Source organism: Hippopotamus amphibius, chromosome 11, assembly GCF_030028045.1.
Source record: "Hippopotamus amphibius kiboko isolate mHipAmp2 chromosome 11, mHipAmp2.hap2, whole genome shotgun sequence".
Classification (NCBI taxonomy): Eukaryota; Metazoa; Chordata; class Mammalia; order Artiodactyla; family Hippopotamidae; genus Hippopotamus; species Hippopotamus amphibius.
In genome coordinates, this window is record NC_080196.1 from 24,075,048 (window position 1) to 24,097,475 (window position 22,428).

Here is a 22,428-nt window from a genome sequence, read left to right on the forward strand (position 1 = left end):
AGCCACAGTCAGAGGTTACAAAGCCTCAGTTAACACTTTTATCATGACCGGCGAGAGAACGGAAGACTGTTGACACAGGCTGAGAACCCAGAGCTCTGAATCACCCATTACAGCTTGTTAGATGGAAAAAAAAGTGATTATTTTACCACAGATTAACGCTGATTCTGTAGTTTATTATAAAGTTGAGTTGTTGCCTCTTCACTTGCTAAGGGCAGAGAGCTTGTCTATAACACTGAGATATTTGTTCTAATAATGCCAAAGGCTGCTGCTTTGTAACAGTGAGAGTAACAATATGTTAAAATATTTGTGATAGAAAACTTTATTACAGTTGTAAACTTTTATCCAAGTAGGTTAATTTTATCCAAGCTTGTGATAATTAAGTACCCATGACTTTAGTTTGCAACCTCATTAGTTTGACTCCACTTACTAGTCAGAAAGCACTAAGATCTTTTGTCCAAAGTTTTTTCCTACAGACCTGTTTGTAATACCTACAGACTAAAATTCACATCTGAAAATCAAAGTTAAAGTAAGGTTTTTCTCCATTAAAGTTCATGTAGCCAACAACCCAGTAGCTATGACCATAGTAAGGACCTTAGAGATCAAGCTAGTTCTCTCAGTTAATAGATAGAAAAAACATAGGCCTAAAGAGATCAAGAAAATTTCCCAAGAATTAAGGAGCTGCTAGTCCTGTGAGCTCAGGGATGACAAAATTGCCAAACAGCCTCCCACAGGCTCTACATTCCTTCTCCTCCCTCCCAGAGGCTCAGCACTCCCATTCTCCTCTGAATCAATGCTATTGTGTACTGTATCAGACATCATATGTTTTCCCTCCTGATTCACTCTCCATCCTGCTTTCTGCCTCAGGAAGTTGTACTGAATGGACTACATCAAAGAAAATCACAGGATTTGAGAGAAGCCTCTCTACATAACTGTTCTCTCCTCTCAAACTTTTGGGTTTACAGGTGGTCACAACAGAGCTGTGGGTAACTGGGGTACTGCAATATTCTTTGTGATTTCTCTGCACTCTGCCTACTTCTGATTTTCACTTCATTAAACTCTCTCCAAATTATCCTAATTTAACTGTGCCATCATTTCCTGTTAGGATCCTGACTGAAAGAGACACATTACCCAATGTGCTATGAGCTGTAGGATTCATTGCAAGCGTAAGAAAAGCTCTCTTCTCTAGAAATTTAAATTTTGGGACAAATGGTACCAGTCATGAAGCATGTGTGCACATGAGTGCTAAGTGGGGCTATAGAGACAGCAGGTGCTGTAAGGAATCCAGTGGACCTCAAGAACACAGACAGCTTCACGCAGTACAAGGCTTTGCGGAGTACGAGGAGACTACTGTTTATCTGGGTCCTCCTGTGTGCCACACCCACAATGGCTGTGCTTAATATATATTGCGAGATGAGGTATGTTTAAAAGCCAGCACAGTATTTGGCAAAGCTCATGCTGTTTCTACTACACCAAGGTTTTCCAAACTTAAGTATAACTTACCTGCAGAAAAGCTCACAAAACTAATCGGTATTTTTTCAAAATTGAAGTGAAATTCACATAACATGAAATTAACCATTTTAAAGAACAGCCCAGTGGCATTCAGTACATTCATGATGTGTGTAACTACCTCTATCTAGTTCCAAAGCATTTTCTCTGCACCCCAAAATAAAACCCTGTACCCATTAAGCAGTCACTCCCCATTTCCTCTCCCTGCCAGCCCCTGGCAACCACCGTCCACTGTCTCTATGGATTTACCTATTCTAGGTGTTTCCCACAGGTGGAACCACACAATGGGACCTTGTGTGTCTGGCTTCTGTCACTTAGCATAATGCGTTTGAGGTTACTGCTCAAATGATGGTGGCACAATTAATACCTCATCCCCTTTTAATGGCTGCATAATATTCCATTGTATGGATACGCCACAGTTTGTTTATCCATTCATCTGTTGACGAACATTTGTTTTCATCTTTCGGCTCTTGTGAAAGTATTGATATGAACATCTGTGTACAAGTATTTGTTTGAGCATCTGTTTTAATTCTTTTGGGTATATACCTATGAGTAGAATTGCTGGGTCATATGGTAATTATTTAACGTTTTGAGAAACTGCTTACCACAGTGGATGAATCATTTGACATTCCCATGAACAATGCATATGGGTTCCAATTTCTCCACATCCTTGTAATTAACCAACTTTTAACATTTACAAAATAAAACTGCACTACACCATAAGGCACAGAGTGAATATTTATTTATCACAGAGGTTAAGCCTAAGCTCTAACTTTATAAATACTGGAAAAGCAGGCCAGGAAAAAAAAAAGTGCAGAGATTTCTCAATGTCAAAGCTAAAGGATGCTTCTAACAAGATGGGGCAAGGAGAGAGGAAAATATTTTAGTAATGTTCCATAACTCCACCCTCAAATTTACTCACTCCAAGCATCCTTACAAGTTCCTGACACTAAAATTGCTTCCACTATCTTCTGCAGGATAAGTAAGAATCCCAGTAAGAAAAGAAGAAGAGAAACAAATGGTTTCCAAACAGGAGGCAGGACACTGTGTGTGCCACAGAGCAGTAAGTACATCAGTCCAGCTAAATATGAGCAGCGACTTAAGATATCTCAGCATGGGACTGGCCAACTTTAAATGGCCATTTAAGAAAATCCGTGGCTCCCAATCTCCCTACCTTTGTTTATCAACAAGCCTTTTCAGCCCCACCCATGTTCCAAGACAAATCAGATCAGTACACCCCAATCCTTTCTAAAGCCCTAAGTTCTTTCTTCCAAATATTTCTAACACTTTATATACTGGTCTGGGAGGAAAAGGGTACTGGGGTGGGGTTTTCAGGTGGATGACATTTCCAAATTGGAGAGGACAAAGGCCTCTGGCTTGGCTTCCTGCTTCAGGACTCCTGTCAGTAGGAACTCAGGTGAGAGGACGGGCAGCCCAACCCGAAATGGAATGGCACATCGAGGGAAGTCCTGGGAACATGTGATCACAATTCTCTGAGGCTGGAGAAAGACAAAGAGCGAAAACAGAAAGTTGGGGTGAAAAAGAATCCTAGAAATAGGTTCAGGACCCACTAATCAGTCCTGGCAGCGCTAAAATAGTACCTCCTGATGGGAAGCCATATGATGCACACTGTCTATGAAGAACTCTTTTTTTTTTTTTTATGAAGAACTCTTGCCAGAAAAGCTGAACCTGAATTTGTTCAACCTTTTAAAGTTAACTATGATGTACACGAAATACAGAAGAGAGAAAAACTAGATAAATGATACAACAAGAGAGCAAAGAGAAAAATCCAGACTGTGGAACGTTCTAAAGGACAACTGACCTAGTTGCTGAAGGAAGTCAATGGCAGAAAAAAGGCTGGGTGGGTTGAGGGGGATGCTCTAGATTAAAAGCGAATTAAGAGATAACAGCAATTGTGGCAACACATGGACCTTGTCTGAGTCCTGATTTGAACAGTAAAAACACATTTTCAGATGACTAGAGAAATTTGATTAATGAAATAAGACAAAGTGACCAGTAAACAATGGTTAATTTTTCTTTTATTTATGGCTACACTGTGAACCTATTATTTTTTTTTTATTTAACAATTGTTAATTTTGTTATTGGCCAATAATGGCATGTGATTATATAAGAAATGTACATATTTCTTAGAGACGTATATTTTATGTAGGAAAAAATAATGACGATTGCAGTTTCCCTTAAAAACTTCACCAAACGAAGGAGTCGCAGGAAGAAGGGGATATGGGGATATATGTATAAATACAGCTGATTCACTTTGTTGTACAGCAAAAACTGGCACAACAGTGTAAAGCAATTATATTCCAATAAAGAGCTTAAAAAAAAAAAAAAAAACTTCAGCAAAGAAAACGAAAGAAAAAGGGAAAAAAAGGGATAGAGCAAATGCAGCAAAATCTAAATTAACCTGTTGAATCTGAGTGACTGGTATATGGAGTTCGCTGCATTACTCCCTCTCCCTTTGTGTATATTTGAAAACAGTGTAAACACAAAACTAAAAATAAGTCCATCTGGTATCAGCAGACCTCTTCCCTCTTCTCTATCCCTTTCTGTACCATAGGTCTTCCCCCAGCCTCTCACAACTCCATGTTCCCATCTGAAACTTCATTTTCCCTCTAACCTGTTCCCATTCCAGCCACCCCTCTAACTACCACCTCAGCAGACCCTGAACACACCGCTCCTACCTTAAAGGACCGGGGCATGCTGGGTAGGATGGTGCCTCCACAGCAGCTGATGATCTCTCCCATCTGAGGTGGTGGTGGCTGGACTCCTGGGGTCACATGAATCTCATAGCCCTAGGAGGAGGAGAATGGTGGAGACAGCAGATGATGCACGGAGAGGCTGTGCACTGCTGGGGAACAGCTGAAGCGTGGGGCAGAAGATAGCCTCTCACCTCCAGCAGCCTTCGCACCCGAGCCCGGCTCAAGGCCTCCCGAAGGCTGAAGCCGAAGTTCTTCTCCTGCTCAGGATCAGTCACCACATACTCATCCGGGGGCAAGAAGCAACCTGCCTTGCGGGACTGAGGACGGTAACAGTTAGCATCAAAGCTCCGCCCAGGCCTTCACCCAGCTCTTCTGTCTAGCGTTTCCAGGGAGCTCACGAAATGTTTTCAGAATTAAGCCTTCTGCTTCACTAACCTGGTCTTCCTGTACCCACGTTCCTCCCACTGCTCTCTAGAGCCCCACGTGAGCAGCCTTCTCCCAGCACTGTCTCCATGGGTCTGCCGTCATCTCCTGGCCTCTCACCTGGTGCAGCCAGTCCAGCGAGAGGATGGGGATGCCCCGCCCCAGGGCACACAGGAACTTGACTGTCCGGCGGATCCGGTCAGTCACCAGGTGGGAAGCCTCAGCCACTGAGCTGGCCAGACTGCCCCCCAGGGCCAGCACCGCCCGCTCTCCGCGAGCATCCACCACGCCTGTGAAGAGCACCTGTGAAGGGGGTTAGCCTGAGCTGGTCATAGCAACCAGTGCCGTCAGTGCCCGTCTCCCAAACCCCCTGGTTTTCCTGCCGTCCTCCAACATCTCCATCTCCCACAAAGCCCCAGGACCCTTCTCTCCTACTTTGGGGGCCGTGGACTCTTGGACAGGTTTGGTCCGTCGCAGGCTGCGGCTCGGTATTTCCTGGGGCTCCTCCTCTGTCTGCTCTCTCTTTCTTTTGCCTGGTCCTGGATTCACTACATCCTGGGATTGAAAGAGAACTTGGTGGGCGTTTCTGAGCCCCCAAGCCCTTTCCGAACTTTGTGGCCCCAGCCCCCTCCTCACCTCTTCCTTCCTTGGCCTCGCTGCAGGATATTCTTCTTCTTCCTTAAGGAATGCTGTCTTCTGGGGGACTTCTCTTTGGAGCCGTTTTTGAATTGGAGCTGAATCTGCAGTAGCTAAAGGCCTCTTGCGGTTTTGAGAGGCCTTAGGCTGGGGCTCTGGGGAGAAGCCAGATCTATCTGCCGCCTCCCTCTTTGGGATCTGGGGAGCACGAGCAGGTGCCTCGGGAAGCTGGGCGAGGGCAGGCTCAGGAATGGTGGTAAGAGACTCGGCTGTTCTCACTGCCCCTCGTCTTTGGTTCCTTGAGGACCGGGAGTTAGGTTCAGAGGGTGCAGAGCAGGGTTCGTGAGTGTTAGCTGTGAGAGACCCATGCTTCCTAGAGGCCCTTGGCCTCCTGCTACAGTTGGCTTCAGGGATGGGCTCAGGGGGAATGGGCTCTCCTGTGGGGACTGGAGACTGGAATTCAGGGGTGGCAGGAACTGGCACAGCACTTACCGCAGAAGACCTCAGTGTCCTGCTCTGACCACCCTGAGCTATGACCTTGGGGGTGACAGGCTGGTTTGCAGGGGAAGAAGATTCAAGGTCAGGGGCTGTGGGTTCAGTTGGCTGGGATGTCTTGACAGAAGACCTATGTGTCCAGCCCCGAGTGGCCTGAGATTTGGGCTCAGGGGTGAGAGACTGGCCTTTAGAGGTGGAAGGCTGGGGCTCAGAGGTTGTGGGGACAACTGGTTCGGAGATCTTGGCAGAAGACCTACGTGTCCTGCCCCGAGGAGCCCGAGATGTGGGTTTGGGGGTGACAGGCTGGTCTGTGGGGTCAGAAGGCTGGAGCTCAGGGGCTGTGGGGACATTTGGTTCAGGGGTTTTGACAGAGGACCTACGCGTCCTGCCCCGAGTGGCCTTAGATGTGAGCTCAGGAGTGACGGGCTGGTCTGTGGGGGTGGAAGGCTGGAGCTCAGGGGCTATGGGGACGTTTGGCTCAGGGGCTTTGACAGAGGACCTATGTGCCCTGCCTCGAGTGGCCCTAGATGTGAGCTGGGGAGTGACAGGCTGGTCTGTGGAGGCAGAAGGCTGGAGCTCAGGGGCTGTGGGGACAATTGGTTCAGGAGTCTTGGCAGAAGTCCTACGTGTCCTGCCTCGAGATGTGGGTTTGGGGGTGACGGGCTGGTCTGTGGGGGTGGAAGGCTGGAGCTCAGGGGCTGTGGGGACATCTGGTTCAGGGGTTTTGACAGAGGACCTATGTGCCCTGCCTCGAGTGGCCCTAGATGTGAGCTGGGGAGTGACAGGCTGGTCTGTGGGGGCAGAAGGCTGGAGCTCAGGGGCTGTGGGGACAACTGTTTTTGAGGTCTTGACAGAGGACCTATGTGTCCTGCCCCGAGTGGCCCGAGATGTGGGTTTGGGGGTGACAGGCTGGTCTGTGGAAGTGGAAGGCTGGGGCTCAGGTGTTGGGGGCATAACTGGTTCAGGAGTCTTGACAGAAGACCTCTGCGCCCTGCCCCGAATGGCCCTAGATGTGAGCTCAGGGGCAACAGGCTGGTCTGTGGAGGCAGAAGGCTGGGATTCAGGGGCTGAGGGAACGTTTAGTTCAGGGGTCTTGACAGAGGACCTAAGTGTCCTGCCCCGAGTGGCCCGAAGTATGGGCTTAGGGTTGACAGGCTGGTCTGTGGAGGTGGACGACTGCAATGCAGGGGCTCTGGGGACAACTGATGAGGGGGTTACTCCACAGGACCTATGTGTCCTGCTCCGAGTGACCCAAGATGTGGGCCCAGGGCTGACAGGCTGGTCTGTGGGGCTGGTAGGGTGGGGCTCAAGGGGTACAGAAGAAACTGGAGAGGACCCTTGGGGCCTGACTTTGGGTTTTGGGTGGAGAGAGTCCAGCTCTGAGGAAAAGGGGGTCTCCGGAGCTTCCTGACTCTCATTTTGCCTGGTCCTGGGAATGGACAGTTCTAAAGGAGGTGGAGAGGGAGAAAGGAGGGACTGAGGTGCAGGATGTTTTTGGCTCTGAGAGGTGCGGGGGTTTTGGAGCGGGGCTGAGGCTTCATGCACTGCAGGAGGCACGTAAGCATCTGGGGACTCCTGATCACCCTGGTGAGAAACAGAAGCCAGTGAGGGAGGAAGAGGCAGAGAGAAGAGAGATAGGACTTGCATACTATTCTTGATACTTGTTTATAGAGTGTGCTTGTGGCATTTCTCTTTCTGTCTGTTCCATTAGACTGGGAATTTCCTCTTTCTCAAATACCCCTCCCCACAGTGCCAGTATAGTATTCTCCACGTACGGGTGATGGTAATAAAAAGGATGGTTGGGAGAAAGAGGGAAGGGACATGAAAAAAGGAGCTTTCTGAGTCAGAGAGAGAGAGACAGAACTTGGGGAACAGATTTGGAAAACAACAGGTGTCAAGGTAAACGGATAGAAGCCAACTAAGGAGCAGTGAAAATGGAAGAAAACTAAGAATAAGGAGAAAGGAGTAGATGAAAGGTCAGGGGACAGGGCAGTGGAGGAGATGCAGAGATGACCTGTGGAGAGGGGAAGGGGGCAGAGAAAGCAGCTCTCACCCTGGAAGCCTTCTCAGCAGGTGGGATCCTGCCGTTCAAGTAGTCTAGACAGAAAGGAAAGACAAGTAGCTGAGGTCTAAGCAGTCAGTCACTTAGGGGTTGATTATCATGAGGGCTGTGTACCACCTTGGGCTCCCCTCTGCCTTCACTTACCTCTCTGCTGCTTCCTGGGGCTCACTGGGGCTCCCCTTTCTCCACCTGACTGGCTCCCAGAAGCTACTGGGTCTGAAGTAGGTCCCTGAAGGTCCCCTGCCCCTGCTTCAGGCTCTGGTGTTGAACCTGAGGCCTGGCCTTTCTGGTCCTGGCCCCCTGCCTCTGTCTCCCCTGCCTGTGGGCCTCTGTCCAGTATCACTTTGGGTACCTTCGCTTCTAACCCACCTGCCTCACACTCCCTCTCTGCTACTGGTTTCTCTGCTTCTCTCACAAATATTTCTCTTGTAAGAGTCTGCTTTTCTCTCTCTCGCTGTTGTGTTTCCTTGGGTGTCTCAATTTCTACCTTCAAACTCTCCATATTCCCTTCAGTACTTGCACTTTTCACTTTTTTGTCACACTCCTGGCTCTGAGTATCTCTAGCTAACACCTGTTTTTGTTCTCTGTCCTGTATCCCCGTGCTCAACTCTTCCTCTCCCATCACATCTTCCCTCTCTCCTTCCGATGGCAGTTTCTTGGTTTCCCTCTGCAATGGCCCTCTCTCAGGGGTCACCCTCTCTGCTGTTTCTCTTAGTATACCCATGGCTTCCTCCACAGTCCGCATCCCTCTGCCTCGAATCCCTAGTGGCTCTGCGTGAACTGGACTCTCTGGATGTTGCTCTTGCGGTGCTGCCCTAGGTGGAGAGGGGCGAGACTCATGCGCTTCAAGGTGGGTGGCAGTGGGCTGGGTCCTGGAGGCCTCAGACTCTCCTGGACAGAATGGCTGTGTAGCCAGGACCTCCCATGGCTCATCCAGGGAACCTGAAAGCAGAGTCAGTGAGAGAGAGAGAGAGAGAGCAAGCAGAATGTAGGTTGAAAAGGTAACAGCTTGAGAAAAGATTAGGACAAGTTCATGCATAATAAATTTAAATGGGTTATTAAAGGAAAGCTGGGAATAGGAAGATAGTCATAACATTTAATGTTTGTCTCAAAAACTAAGACCATACCTTCATATAAAAGCTCTCTCAGTAGCCTCTTAACAAATTCTGCTAGACTAGTTGCTCTAAGGGTCTGACTTAATATGGCATTTTTTTCTAATGAGATGGAGGAACATCAGCAAAATGTCAGAGAATATAAAAGAAATGTGTAGAGGGGGAAAATAAGGATGCCAAGTTAGGGGCACAGAGGAGGGAAGAGTTTCTCATACCTGCGGCCTGGAAGCTGCAATGGGAAGGGCCAGGCTCTTGGGGCAGAGAAAACAGGAAGGCCTGTGTGGATTCATCCTCCACGCTGGGGACTATTGCACAAGAAAGCATGGCCTGAGCACTGCTCCTCCACAGAACTCCGGGGTCCCACTCCTAGTTGCCCACCCTGCCGTGCCAGCTTTCACAACCTCTTCAAGGACTGCCACCAGTCTAATCTCCAAGTCCCTGTTTGTACCAGTATCCACACAACACAGATGTCCTCACCTTCCAGGCTCTGATTCTCTCTCTCGACAAAGCACTGGGTAGCTGGTAGGTCCAGATCTTCAGAATCTGATAGGGGAGGAATATAGGATAACTTAAAAATCACAGCTGACCCTTAACTCCTTACTTTTTCTGTGCTATTCTCTCCTCAGCCTCAACCCCATGCAATAGACTGAATCTCTGCATCTCCCCCAAAATTCTTATGTTGAAATCTAATTTCCAATGTTAGGGTATTAGGAGGTGGGGCCTCTAGGAGGTGATTAGGTTATGAGGGTAGAGCCGTGTGAATGGGATTAATGACCTTATAAAAGAGACTCCAGGGATTTCCCTGGTGGTGCAGTGGTTAAAAATCTGCCTGCCAATGCAGGAGACACAGGTTTGAGCCCTGGTCTGGGAAGATCCCACATGCTGCGGAGCAACTAAGCCCGTGCGCCACAACTACTGAGCCTGCGCTCTAGAGCCCGTGAGCCACAACTACTAAGGCCCTTGTGCCACAGCTACTGAAGCCTGTGAACCTAGAGCCCGTGCTCCCTAACAAGAGAAGCCACTGCAATGAGAAGCCTAAGTACTGCAGCGCAACGAAGAGCAGCCCCCACTAGCAGCAACTAGAGGAAGCCTGCGAGCAGCAACAAAGACCCAACGCAGCCAAAAATAAACAAATAAATTTATTTAAAAAAAAAGAGAGAGAGAGAGACTCCACAGAGCCCCCTGGGTCCTTTTGCCATGTGAGGACATAGTGAGAAGATGTTTGCCTATGAAGAAGGAAGCAGGGCCTCACCAGGCACTGAATCTGCTGGAATCTTGATCTTGGACTTCTCAACCTTTAGAACTGTGAAAAATAAACTTCTGTTGCTTATAAGCTACCCAGTCTACGGTATTTTGTTATAGCAGCTCAAATGAACTAAGATACCCTAGAAGCATTCTTTATTGAAGGGGTTAAGGGAGGAAGGAAGGCCAGCACTTACCATCATGGTTGTCTCCAGAGTCCATGGTCCTGTCCACATGTGGTTCTCTCTCTCCTTCTGTGAGGGTCTGGGCCCCCTCTCTCTGTGGCTGGGTGGGTTCCCCTGGAGTGCCTGTGTCCACCACCAGATCTGCTGGGTTCTCCCTTGAGACAGGGAGAAGGTCCTGCTCCACTTGGGCTGTGGGTGACCCACCCTGGGCCCCAGTCGCAAGAGCTCTGTCCTGTTTAAGAACAGCTGCAGCCCACTCCGTCCCAGCATCTTCTTCTGCCTGAAGCTGGCTCTTTCTTACATCTGCCACTGCTGAGGCTGCTAAGGATGTGTTCTCCTCCACACCTGGTTGACAGCCCCCAGCTGGAGGAGGTCGGGCTTCCTCTAGACGCACCACAGGCAGCTTTGCTGGGCCTCCTGCTTCCACATCTGTTTGCTGTGTCCACGCTACAGGTACCTGATGCTTCTCCAGAAGTATAACAGCTGGCCCTGGTGGGACTTCCTCCTCCACTTGTGTGCTGATGTCCACTGTGGCAGAGGCTTGGCTTCTCTCCAGGTGGACCCCAGGTGAGGTCTTATCTTCCTTCACCTCTATATCACTGTTCCTGAGAGGAAGTTGGCTCTTTTCTGAACATGCCTTGTCCATGTGATCCCTGGGACCAGTTCCTTTCTTTTCCACTGGGAGCCCCTCTCCCTCCACGTCTGTGTCACTGTCTCCCCCAGCAGAGGCCTGGCTTCGCTCCAGCAGGGCCACCGAGTGGGCCCTGTCCTCTTCTGCACCTGGATCTCTGTTCCACGTCACGGCCCGGCTCTCTCTTAGACATGCCAGCGTGAGCGCTGCCGAGACTTGCTCCTCGTCATCTGTATTGCTGTTGATCACCACAGAGGCTCGGCTTCTGTCCAGAGGGACCGTCAGGAGGGCCTCCCCCTCCTCTACATCTGTATCACTACCAGCTGGGCTCTCCTGCCGATGTGCCACGCCAGGTGCCCGGGGATTCTCTGTACCAACCTGATGGAAGATTTGCCTCTTCTTCACAGGAACTGCTGCTGGGGTTGCAGGGATCCCCTCTTCTTCCATATCAGTATCACTGTCTATGAAGCCACAAGGCTGGGTCCTTTCCAGATGGACCTCAGCGAGCCTTCTCAGAGGCCCGCTCTCATCATCCACATCTGTGTCACTGTCCTTCCCAGCAGGCTGGCTCCTCTCCAGAATCACTCCAACTGGAACCACCCCATTCCTCGCATCCCTCTCAACCTTTGTGTCATTATTTTTCACCTTCACTGAACAGTGATCCTTTTCAAGCTGGATTTCCGTTGTGACAGGTTTAGGCTGTTCTGTCTCTGCAGCGGTGCCTCTTCTGGCAGCTGAGGCAGCCTCTCCTGTTCCTGGTTGCTGACTTTCTTCCTCATCTGTTTCTCTGTTCACATTGAAGGCAAAAGGTGGTCCAGGGCCATCCAGGGCAGGGGAAGGCCCCTCTTCATCGCTGTGAAGGGAAGAGAAAGGTAAGAGTTTACAGAATTTGTTTCCCTAGAAGGGATACCCCACTCAACTAGGAGCTCCTTGAGGGCATACATGAGGTAGTGTTTGCTTTTCTATCTCCAGCAATTAGTTCTCTACTTGGCACATCAGAGGTGCTCAATCAAAATTCAGCTGAGTGAACAAGTATGGGTAGTTCCCCAGCCTGGACTTTCATGGTAATTAGCTCTCGTAGACATGGATCCTCCAGCCCCTGATTCCTCTTCCTTTTGAAGACTCAGGTATCTGGCCCTTTGGCACTCACCTCTCTGGAACTACTGTTGCCAAAGAGGAGGTCCTTGGTCCTTTCATCACACGCCTTTCAAAAAGGGAATCTGTCAGGAGTAGAAAGGAGTAAGTTGACAGTTTTACACTCATCACCCCTATCTCCTCACCCACCCTCCCAATATACAAACTTACCTACTTCTTCCTCTGAGTCTTCAGCCAACAGAAGCTTGTGGGGTTGAGTTCCTCCCTGTACCCTGGGTGTCTCCTCTACTGTTAGAGGGCCCCGGGAGACAAAGGGCAGGGGGACATCCGAGCGATGGTACTGGCAGGGCAAGTCAGCAAAGAGAATCAAGTCCCGGTCCCTCAAACGATGACTCACCCCAGGGCCCAGGACCATAGGAGGCCTCAGGATTTGTGTACCATTGAGGCTCCCACAATCCCGGAGGACAGGTGCCTTGTCCCAGGCCAAGATTTCAATCACTGCATGTTGTTTGGAGATGGATGAATAGGGCAGGGCCACAGAGCAATCAGGCATTCGGCCTACCACATTCTTCCCGAGGTATAGTGGAAAATCTAAGAATGAGAGAGGTAGATGGATTCCAAGGCCAGAGTCCTGACCTGCTATTAGGTTAAGTACCCCACTACTCACTCAAGGTCCCGCCATGCATTAGAAAAATAAAAGGCCCCAGGATAACTAGCTAATAAAGAATATATGTGATGTGTTATTCATAATCAATACCCCCTCCATCCACACTGGATTATTTTCTGTTGGGGTAAAGTATACATAAAATTTACCATTCTGCCAACTGTTAAGTGTACAGTTCAGTGATGTTAAGTACATCCACACTGTTGTGCAAAACATCCCTACCAACCATTTCCAGACCTCACTGGATTTTTATCGGAATCCCTTCATCTTCTCCTACCAAAGTAAAATCACCCTCACTGAGTCCAGGGCACTTGCCTGGAGCAATCAGATCAATCAGTCCCCTCTTCTCTGTTCCCAGTAAAAGCTTTTTTCAGATCTCCTAGATGCATATCTAAGCTTGCAACCCTCCAATTACCTCCCCACAGAAATAAGAAGCCTATACCAGTACTTCAGCACCCAATAACCCCTGACCTTTTTCTGGTCCATAGGAACTGCTGAAGATATGCAGTCGCCCAAGGGGCTCCGAGCTACTCCTCGAAGATTCACTGGGTCTCTCTTCAACCTCCTCCTCTTCTTCAACTTCCCAGTTAATAACCTGGGTGTCTTCCATGATCTGAGAAAAAAAAACCACATTATCTCCTCTATCAGTGGTTCACACACACACAGCCTCAGAGAGGAGCCTGATAGCTGCTGTAAACCTGGATAGCTATGGAGGCCGATGCTTCCTTTCTGCCAATCATTCTGTTGTTATTCTCCTGAAGCATTTAAGAAATATCTTTGACCATGACGCAGAATAAGAAATAAATATTACAGAGCCCCAAGTGCAGAAATATATATATAAACACATGCTTATTTATAGACAAATGTTTTGAGAAACAATGCTAAGCCTTTCCACAATACACTGATAGCTGTCACTCTGTTTTTTTCTCTTCTGTATTTTTTAAATGCTGATCTGCAATCCACTAAATTGATTTCACTATCCACTACTGGGTTGCAACCCAGTTTGAAAGACACCATTTTAAAGGGAACTAATTTTGCCAAGCATCAACTACGTATCAGGCACAGTAGCCATGAGGCAGGCATGTAGGACACTAAGGCTAAAAATATTAAATCAGGATAACATAGCAGGTAAGTGCAAAGGGTAGGAATAAACATACTTCTGGCTGCAAAGCCCATACTTTTTACACTTTATCAGATCATCTCAGTATGATCAGACTAAACTGAAAAGAATCTTAACAGCCAAAAGAGAGGCTTGCTAGGTGTCAAGCATTTTTCTAATTACTTTATATTCACTGACATTTAATTATCACAAGAACTCTGTAAAGTATCATTATTACTTTTTCCCCCCTTTTGGCCACGCAGCATGGTATGCGGGATCTTAGTTCCCTGACCAGCGATGGAACCCCTAACCCCTGCAAGTGGAAGCACAGAGTTCTAACCACTGGACCACCAGGGAAGTCCTTATTGTTACTTTCTACTCCTCAGATAAAGAAACTGCAATGCAGATGGGTTAAGGAATTTGTCCAAGATCACCCAGATAATGTCTCTCCTCTGTTTAATATTCTTTGATGGATTTCCATGCCCATAGGATAAGATAAAAGCTAAATTCCTTAGCAAGACCCTCCACAATCAGAACCTCATATCCTAAAATGTATGCCCCACCCCCACCTCACCCAAGCCTATGGTTCAGCCACATTGACCTTCTCCCCAATCTCTGAACACACTGTTCCTGCTGTCCCTCACATCTACAGGCCTTAGCCAGCTCCTTAGCCCTTTGCTCATAGTTTTTTGGTCCAACGCCTACCCCTCCTTTACAATTCAGTTCAAATGTCACTTCCTCAGCAAAGCCTTGCCTGAAGTCTTCTCTGCTTTCTGATGTTGCCCGTGTATCCTAAGTGTTTCACGGTGGTTGGTGGACTTGTGTTTATCCTAACAGTTCTCACCATAGTGTAACATTCCATTTCTGCCTCACACACGCCCCTCGAGAAATGCACCAGGCAGAACTGTATCTTTTCCCCAAGGGTCCATCATGTTCATTCCACAGTAGTTATTGCGCACCTGGTACCGCTCTAAGTATTCGGGATACATTCATGAACAAAACGTAAAATTAACTCTGCCCCTGATGAAAGAACAAATAAGATGGAAAAAAAAAAAAAAAAAGAAAGTATGGGTGGAATTAAATTAGAAAGATGCTACCCTAAAGGGAAACTGTTGACAGGTAGGGAAACTAGGACACCTCCATGGAGACAGTGTTAACTCCGTTCTTATGACTGCCGAACTCAGCTGGTGCCCATGACCCTCGGCTCCAATCCATGGGCCACCACCTTTGATCTCCATCCCATGGGTTCCCTCCTAGCCCAACGTCTCCCTGTGTCTTCATACCTAAGGTCAGGGAGGGACGTCAAGTAAGGATGAGTATTATAATTCGAGAAGCAAATTTCCAAGTATCCTCCGCCCAGTCGTACCCAAGGCACGCCCTTCCCGTCCTCCGGGAGAACCAAGATGGCACCCGGGGAGCCATGGGCGAGGCCCCCCAGAACTCACCTACTTTGAGTCCCCGCGCGCGCCACCGGTAACGGCCGCGACCGGGGTGGTGCCAGTGCCTGAGCGGGGAGGGGGCCGATTCGCTGATTGGCTCCTGCCGCTGTCTTTGACAGCCTTGCTTCAGGCCGACAAAATAAGCCGCCAATGCGGAGGCACAGCCAGAGCTCCGCCCCGCCCCGTCCCCGCCCCCTTACGACTCAAGGGGCGGCTTCTCTCGGGAGGCTGAGATCTGTTGGGTGAGGCGGTAATCGGAGGCCGCCGAAGGCGCACAGAAAGGCGCTCCTCGATTGGGCAGATCCAAAGGACAACCCACTGCCGCTTCGCCACACCGCCCACTTCCCGCGCAGATTTCCAAATCGCGACCACAGAGTCTGGCTGCCCGCGGCGGATAGAGGGGCTTACCATAGTCGTCGCCCCAAGCATCTAGTGCGGCCAGAGCGTCCTTCCCTGGTCCTCCCAGACATGGTGTCCGCTGACTCACGAGAAATGAAAATGGGTTGTGGGTTGCAGTCGTGGCTGAAGTCTGCAGTTTGGAAAATAGCCCGTAGGCGTGGCGCTTGAGGACTCATTGCAATGGAAGTTCATTTCCTTATGAGTTAGCTCGTCTAGAAGTCATGTCATTTCTTCCCTGAGAATACATTCCTGAGGCACATTTTGAGGTCATTTTCCTAAAGATCCCTTGGCAAACAGAACTCTTTTGTTAACCATCTTAAAGGCTGACCGAGGTCTTTGATCCGTTGAAAGATGATTAAAATTATTTACGTCATTAAATTTCATACTAAGACAAGAACAGTAACAATCTGACTAATAATTTAGGAAGACCTTTTGCATTCGTTATCCCACTTTATTCTGACTACAGCAAATAGGCAGAAATAGGTTTTACAGAAAGAATTGGAGTTGTGCCGAAGTTAAATAACTTGCCTAGGTTCCTACAGCTAAAGTAAGGTAGAGACCAGTTGAAACCAGTTTTCTAGTTGTAAATCCTTAACTCTCTTCATTACCACAAAGTACGTGATTACTTTCGTTGTGATCATGCCCTAAAACATAAACATTCTATTTTAAGTGGGTAGACGGGTCTTTTATTTATAATATGACGGAGAAATGTGTGTTGAATCCAATGTGAATTAACAATGATGACCTTGATATCACATGTCCTTTATCCTAGGGCTTACTACACTCTATTGTTTATACACTTCTCACCAAATTGCAAGATCCTGGAGGACAGTGAGCTACTTCTTAAACATTTTTGTATCCGTAGCTCCTGGTTTGGTGGACACTTAGTATCTCTCAAGTTGAATTAATCCCTGAGAAGAAACACGCCGCTCAGATTTGAGCTCATCCAATTCTTTTCCCATCACCACTCCCACCCCTCTTTTTATTTCAATCCCAAGACTCCTGGAAGGCTGCAATGGTCATCCACCTAGTCAGTGAATCGAAAAAACACTGACTTCATCAAAGTGTCTAGAAAGGCAGGCTGGAAGACACTGAAATTCTATCAGGTATCTCCGCCTGACAAGACTGTGTTAAACGGCGCTCTAAGGCCCACACCCCACACATAGACGGAGACTCCTGGCGTATCGACTTCTCTAAACCATTCAACTTATTCTTGAACGTACCCTCCACACCATTACCTCTCTATCCTGAAATGCCCTTGCTGCAATTTTGTTTCTAAACATTACCATTAGAAAACTGCCAAGGAAATAGCAGGAGGGCAAGCCTCTCCTTCTTCCTGAGGTATCTGGGGGAGCAGCAGCTTACTGAAGTTCATGCCTTGGGTCACCAAAGGACCAGCTGTTAGATAGTAGATCAGGGTGCCGCATTTCTCCGCAGTTTTCGCTGAGCTAAGCGGTCCTGTCTTCCCAAGAGCTACCGCAGCGGGGAGCTTTCAGGGCGTGCCCCCATTTCACTTTCCAACGCCTGGCACCCCCTGGGTTCCCAATTTCTGTTTCCCGAAAACTACTCTCTTTTTATACCAGAAAAATCAGGAATAGAGGAAGAAACCCTTGCGCAGGGTCATTTTTCACTAACCCCCCCCCCAAACCAAAACCCCCAGACCCAGTACCCACCCATCCGTCCTTTTCATTTTGCATCGTGGACAACAATAGAGGACTACAACTCCCAGGGAGGACTGCGCTCGCCCAGCCGAGCAGGGACCAATGGACGCCTGATACATGACCGGCAGCGACTAATCAGGGCCAGCCTCGGTGAGGCTTTGTCTCCCCACCACCTCGCGGGGCGCGTTCTCCCGCCCCCCGGCCCCCGCGCACGCGCGCCCCGCCCTGCCCGCCTTTCCTCCCGCGCCCTCCCCTCTCCTTTCTCCCTCTCAGAACCTTCCTGCCGCCGCGTTCGGACCTCGCTGCTCCAATCTCCGGGGCTCGTCCCATCCTTCCAGCCTGCGACCAGCAGCAGAGAAAAACTAATTACATATCATTTTCTTGCCCCGTACACACTTTGAGGCGAGCAAAAAGATTAGAATAAATTTTAACAATGAGGGAAATCGTGCACATCCAGGCCGGTCAGTGTGGCAATCAGATCGGTGCCAAGGTAAGGATTTTTAACCTCTTTTGACTGTATTTATTCTTGAGAAGGAGAAAATCCAGGTAAATTATGACGAATGGCTGTGGGACATTTGCATACTCCATTCTTAGTCAAGCTGTACTCCTCAAAAGTTGTATATAATACACGATTGTAGCTAGGATTTGCTTTTGAAAAGCTGGGAATTTTTCTTGGCAGGCTCATTTTGGGGAAGCTGTTAAAAAGCATCCTTCAGGTTTAGGGGGGAGGGAAGACCGAGTTTCTGTAAAATTTTACTTAAAAAGGGGATCTCCTAACGGTCCGAGGACCGGGGAGCGAGGGAGATGCGGAAACGGCCCGAGACAAAGCGAGGTGAGGTTTTCCCCATGTGCATCCCCCTTGGCGGGGCTTCGTAGGTCTTAGCCGGAGGGGGAAAGGGCGAGGCTGGCGGGCAGCTGTACAGAGGTCAGATCCAAATGTGGGGGACGCGATGCGGCAGGGTGGGCTGCACTACGCGATATCCTTTACAAAAGATCAGGGGTCTCCGGGCGCCCGCGGTCCGCAAGGGGCGGTCCCGCAGTTTTCCGTGCATGGAAGGCTGATGTGTGCAGGACTAATTTCAGTTTCTTGCATTTCCCCTTAACAGAGACCCTTTTAGGGCGTGAACAGATATGGAGAAAGGGCGAGGGGAAAAGGGGAGTCCTTTCTTCAAGAAGGGTTCCCCAGGGCTAAAGAGTAGAACAAAGGAAGGAAAACCTCATTTAAAGCAAGGGGGCTAAAAGCTAGCGAAGAAATAAAATTCCGAGGCCAAGGGGGAGGGTTTTTTTTTTTCTTTGCGCGCGGTTACAGTGTAGCGGGGGAGGGGCGGGGAGGAAGTGCGGCTGCTACGTTGTAGCAGAAGGGCGGGACCCGGGCGCCCCTGGCGCGCTGGGACAATGCAGCGCGGCCCGCCGGCTGGGGGCGCGCGAGCGCGAGCCAAACCCCGCCCTTGGCGCGAGGAATTCGCTCTTCGGCCCCGCCCACGCGCGGCGCCGCCCTCTGTCGGCGGCGCCGCCGTCACGTGCAGGGCGGGGTGGGCGCCTGCGGCAGAGGCTCCTTTCTCTGGCCCCGGGCCACTTGTTCCTCGCGTGGGGTCGGGGGTTGGGGCGAGGAGGTGAGCCTCTCCAAGCAGGTTCGTCGCCTCCATCTACCCACCTCGGTGCCTGCCATCGCCGGGCCTTTCCCGTCACACAGCATCTCACGTCCCAAGCAGTGAAAGTGCAGTTTTCTCGGGGGTGCAGATGTTTAGGGGAAGGGTGTGGCAAGCAGAAGGAATGCCAGGCCCAAGGCGAGGGCCCGCCACAGGCGTATGTGGAATTAAAATGGCGGTGGGTGGCATAATTGGCTGGAACCTGAGCTGTTGAGGACCCGTTGCTCTTCCCCGGCAGTTCTGGGAGGTGATCAGTGATGAACATGGCATCGACCCCACCGGCACCTATCATGGGGATAGCGACCTGCAGCTGGACCGCATCTCCGTGTACTACAATGAAGCCACAGGTGAGGGCAGGATCCCGGAAGCACGGGCCCCATCCCACTTCCCTGGGGTCTCTGCCTTCCTGGGAAACCCTTTATCCTCTTTGAATGAATCCATTCTCTCCCATTGAAGGCACTGCCGAGATCCAAAAGAGGCTCTGCTGCCACCTGGTGGCAGTGCGTGGAACCACAAGTTTGGGTTCGCCCCTTTCTACCAGCCCCAAAATATTTACCTTTATGTCTGCCAGTTTTCACTCTACTTTATTCCCTGTAGGTGGCAAATATGTTCCTCGTGCTATCTTGGTGGATCTAGAACCGGGTACCATGGACTCTGTTCGCTCAGGTCCTTTTGGTCAGATCTTCAGACCCGACAACTTTGTTTTTGGTAAGTTACACAGACAGTAGGAGAGAGATTGTTATTCAGGTTATTTGGGTGCAGTAATGATTGTACTGGAGAGCTTATACAGGGCTGTGTTTTGAAATCTAATGAAAGGTGGTGGTAGTGATTGCTTTAGGTAGTAGATTATGGGGTATGGGGCAGGTGTACCACAGGGGAAGGAGAGAGAAGATACATCCACATTCTCCAAAAGTTGAAAGATATAAACGTGGCCGTGTTTCTTCCACACTTTACTAATCAAGCTTGCCTTCTGACCCCATTGCAGGTCAGTCTGGGGCAGGCAACAACTGGGCCAAGGGCCACTATACAGAGGGGGCCGAGCTGGTTGACTCGGTCCTGGATGTGGTTCGGAAGGAGGCTGAGAGCTGTGACTGCCTGCAGGGCTTCCAGCTGACCCACTCACTAGGTGGGGGCACGGGCTCTGGAATGGGCACCTTGCTCATCAGCAAGATCCGTGAAGAGTATCCCGACCGCATCATGAACACCTTCAGTGTGGTGCCCTCACCCAAAGTGTCCGACACTGTGGTCGAGCCCTATAACGCCACCCTCTCCGTCCATCAGCTGGTGGAGAACACTGATGAGACCTACTGCATTGACAACGAGGCCCTGTACGACATCTGCTTCCGCACCCTCAAGCTGACCACCCCAACCTACGGGGACCTGAACCACCTCGTCTCAGCCACCATGAGTGGTGTCACCACCTGCCTCCGCTTCCCTGGCCAGCTCAATGCTGACCTCCGCAAGCTGGCAGTCAACATGGTGCCTTTCCCACGTCTCCACTTTTTCATGCCTGGCTTTGCCCCTCTAACCAGCCGTGGAAGCCAGCAGTATCGGGCCCTCACTGTGCCTGAGCTCACCCAGCAGGTCTTCGATGCCAAGAACATGATGGCTGCCTGTGACCCCCGCCATGGCCGGTACCTCACCGTGGCCGCTGTCTTCCGTGGGCGAATGTCCATGAAGGAGGTGGATGAGCAGATGCTCAACGTGCAGAACAAGAACAGCAGCTACTTCGTGGAATGGATCCCCAACAACGTCAAGACGGCCGTCTGTGACATCCCACCCCGTGGTCTCAAGATGGCAGTCACCTTCATTGGCAACAGCACAGCCATCCAGGAGCTGTTCAAGCGCATCTCAGAGCAGTTCACTGCCATGTTCCGCCGGAAGGCCTTCCTCCACTGGTACACAGGTGAAGGCATGGACGAGATGGAGTTCACCGAGGCTGAGAGCAACATGAACGACCTCGTCTCTGAATACCAGCAGTACCAGGATGCCACCGCAGAAGAGGAGGAGGATTTCGGTGAGGAGGCTGAAGAGGAGGCCTAAGGCCGAGTCCCCATCACCTCAGGCTTCTCAGTCCCCTCAGCCTTCTTCGTCAACTGCCCCTTTCTTCTCCCTCAGAATTTGCGTTTTCTGCCTCTATCTTGTTTTTCTCTTGGGTGGGGGGGGGGAGGGTCCTAGAACAGTGCCTGGCACATAATAGGCGCTCAATAAATATTTGTTGTTTGTTGAATGTCTCTTCTCTCTTTCCACTCTGGGGAACCTAGATTTCTGCCATTCTGGGTAACCCTGTATTTCCTTCTGGTGCCCACTCCTTCCATCTGTCCAATTAACAGTTTTCCTCTGTGTTTTCAAGATAACTCTCCAAGAAGCTGGGTCTCATCAAATCCTATTTAGAACCGTGTGCTGAAAACCCAGATAGATGACCACCATCCTAGGCCCATGTGGTAGCCCAGGGGAAAGGAAACCAAGAGCAGGTAAAAGTCCCTACAGGGAGGGGGTGGGGTTTTGGAGAGGGGCGTCCAGGCTATTGAAGTCCTAGTTTCCAGATATCTCCCTGCTCCTCTCTCAGCTTCTGGGGAGGTGTTAACAGTATTATCTCCATTTTCAGTCTCCCTCCAAGTTGTGTCTTGAGCTATTTCTTTTAAGGTTCTGGCCACCACCCTGTCAAGGGGGATCCTTCTCTCCTCCACTGTACCTCCTTCGTAATGTTGGATCCCTTCCTTCCCCCGGTCAGAAAAGGGGGGTCAAGAGGAGCAAGAGAAACTAGCCTTGATCTCTAAGCCTCCAGAAAGCCCCCTCCCCAGCCCTGTTTTCTTACAGAAAAAAATGACTATCAGTCCTCCTGTACCTATATGGAAAGGTGTGTGCTACCACCTAAATGTGATTCCCCAGAGGGCACAGGACACCCTCCATCTTTTGGCAACATCTCATCTCTCTCGCTATTGCCTTCCCTCCTACCCCTGGTTTTGTCCTATTCTACACTTCAGATTTCTCTTGCGTTGAACTTGTTTTTCATATTGAAAAGATGACATTGCCCCAAGAGCCAAAAATAAATGGGAACTGAAAAAAAGTTGTGAGATGTGTGCTCATTCAGGGAAAGATCACTGGTGGAGGCATGGGGCTCAAGTTCAGTTATGCAATATACTTCCCATAAACGGGTTAAAATATCCTTACACCTTAACCCCTGGCACCTGTCTTAGTAACTGGGGTAGGTACAGGCCCAGGTGCAGGATCCAGGGATAGAAAAGGGAACTGAGATGAATGTTAAGTGGTTGCCAGATCAGCACCCCCTTGACTTCCTGCCCAGATATACTGAACCAGGAGTGGGTTGGACTCCAGCAGTCTGTTTTTAACTGCTCCAGAAGAATCCCATGAAACCACAGTGAATCCAGGGTTCCTTTCAGTTATGGGTA

The 22,428-nt window shown here is 49.7% G+C and overlaps 2 protein-coding genes across 10 annotated transcripts; one reads left to right on the forward strand and one right to left on the reverse strand.

The window, feature by feature from the left end:
- Window positions 1-2,018: 2,018 nt before the first annotated feature.
- Window positions 2,019-17,014, reverse strand: MDC1 (mediator of DNA damage checkpoint 1). Of its 9 annotated transcripts, none has more exons than XM_057699715.1 (16): window positions 16,992-17,014; window positions 15,715-15,835; window positions 13,240-13,381; window positions 12,315-12,695; window positions 12,160-12,229; window positions 10,391-11,862; window positions 9,429-9,494; window positions 9,167-9,256; window positions 7,984-8,781; window positions 7,831-7,874; window positions 5,283-7,361; window positions 5,082-5,201; window positions 4,767-4,949; window positions 4,415-4,540; window positions 4,206-4,316; window positions 2,019-3,005 (listed from the first exon to the last, which is right to left on the reverse strand). In XM_057699715.1, the coding sequence occupies exons 2-16, from the start codon at window positions 15,733-15,735 to the stop codon at window positions 2,838-2,840; spliced, it is 5,871 nt and encodes a 1,956-aa protein (XP_057555698.1). In that variant the 5' UTR covers window positions 15,736-15,835; window positions 16,992-17,014; the 3' UTR covers window positions 2,019-2,837. The 9 variants fall into 9 exon arrangements, with proteins under 9 accessions (XP_057555698.1, XP_057555707.1, XP_057555701.1 ...); XM_057699724.1 differs by having other exon boundaries at window positions 8,560-8,781; window positions 16,992-17,013; XM_057699718.1 differs by lacking the exon at window positions 16,992-17,014 and adding an exon at window positions 14,712-14,887 and having other exon boundaries at window positions 15,715-15,755.
- A 507-nt stretch (window positions 17,015-17,521) lies between these two features.
- Window positions 17,522-21,245, forward strand: TUBB (tubulin beta class I). The gene is made up of 4 exons (XM_057698093.1): window positions 17,522-17,856; window positions 19,254-19,362; window positions 19,613-19,723; window positions 20,001-21,245. Exons 1-4 carry the CDS (start codon window positions 17,800-17,802, stop codon window positions 21,056-21,058), a joined length of 1,335 nt encoding a protein of 444 aa, XP_057554076.1. The 5' UTR covers window positions 17,522-17,799; the 3' UTR covers window positions 21,059-21,245.
- Window positions 21,246-22,428: the final 1,183 nt, after the last annotated feature.

Bases quoted from the DNA above. Each gene is read 5' to 3' on its own strand.
- TUBB (XM_057698093.1), top strand. From the start codon at position 17,800: ATGAGGGAAATCGTGCACATCCAGGCCGGTCAGTGTGGCAATCAGATC. The intron at 17,857-19,253 runs GTAAGGATTTTT...CTTCCCCGGCAG, and splicing joins GCAATCAGATCGGTGCCAAG to TTCTGGGAGGTGATCAGTGA. The intron at 19,724-20,000 runs GTAAGTTACACA...ACCCCATTGCAG, and splicing joins ACCCGACAACTTTGTTTTTG to GTCAGTCTGGGGCAGGCAAC.
- MDC1 (XM_057699715.1), bottom strand. From the start codon at position 15,735: ATGCTTGGGGCGACGACTATG. The intron at 8,782-9,166 runs GTATGAGAAACT...CTCTGCTTTCAG, and splicing joins TTGCAGCTTCCAGGCCGCAG to GTTCCCTGGATGAGCCATGG. The intron at 5,202-5,282 runs GTGAGGAGGGGG...TTTCAATCCCAG, and splicing joins CGAGGCCAAGGAAGGAAGAG to GATGTAGTGAATCCAGGACC.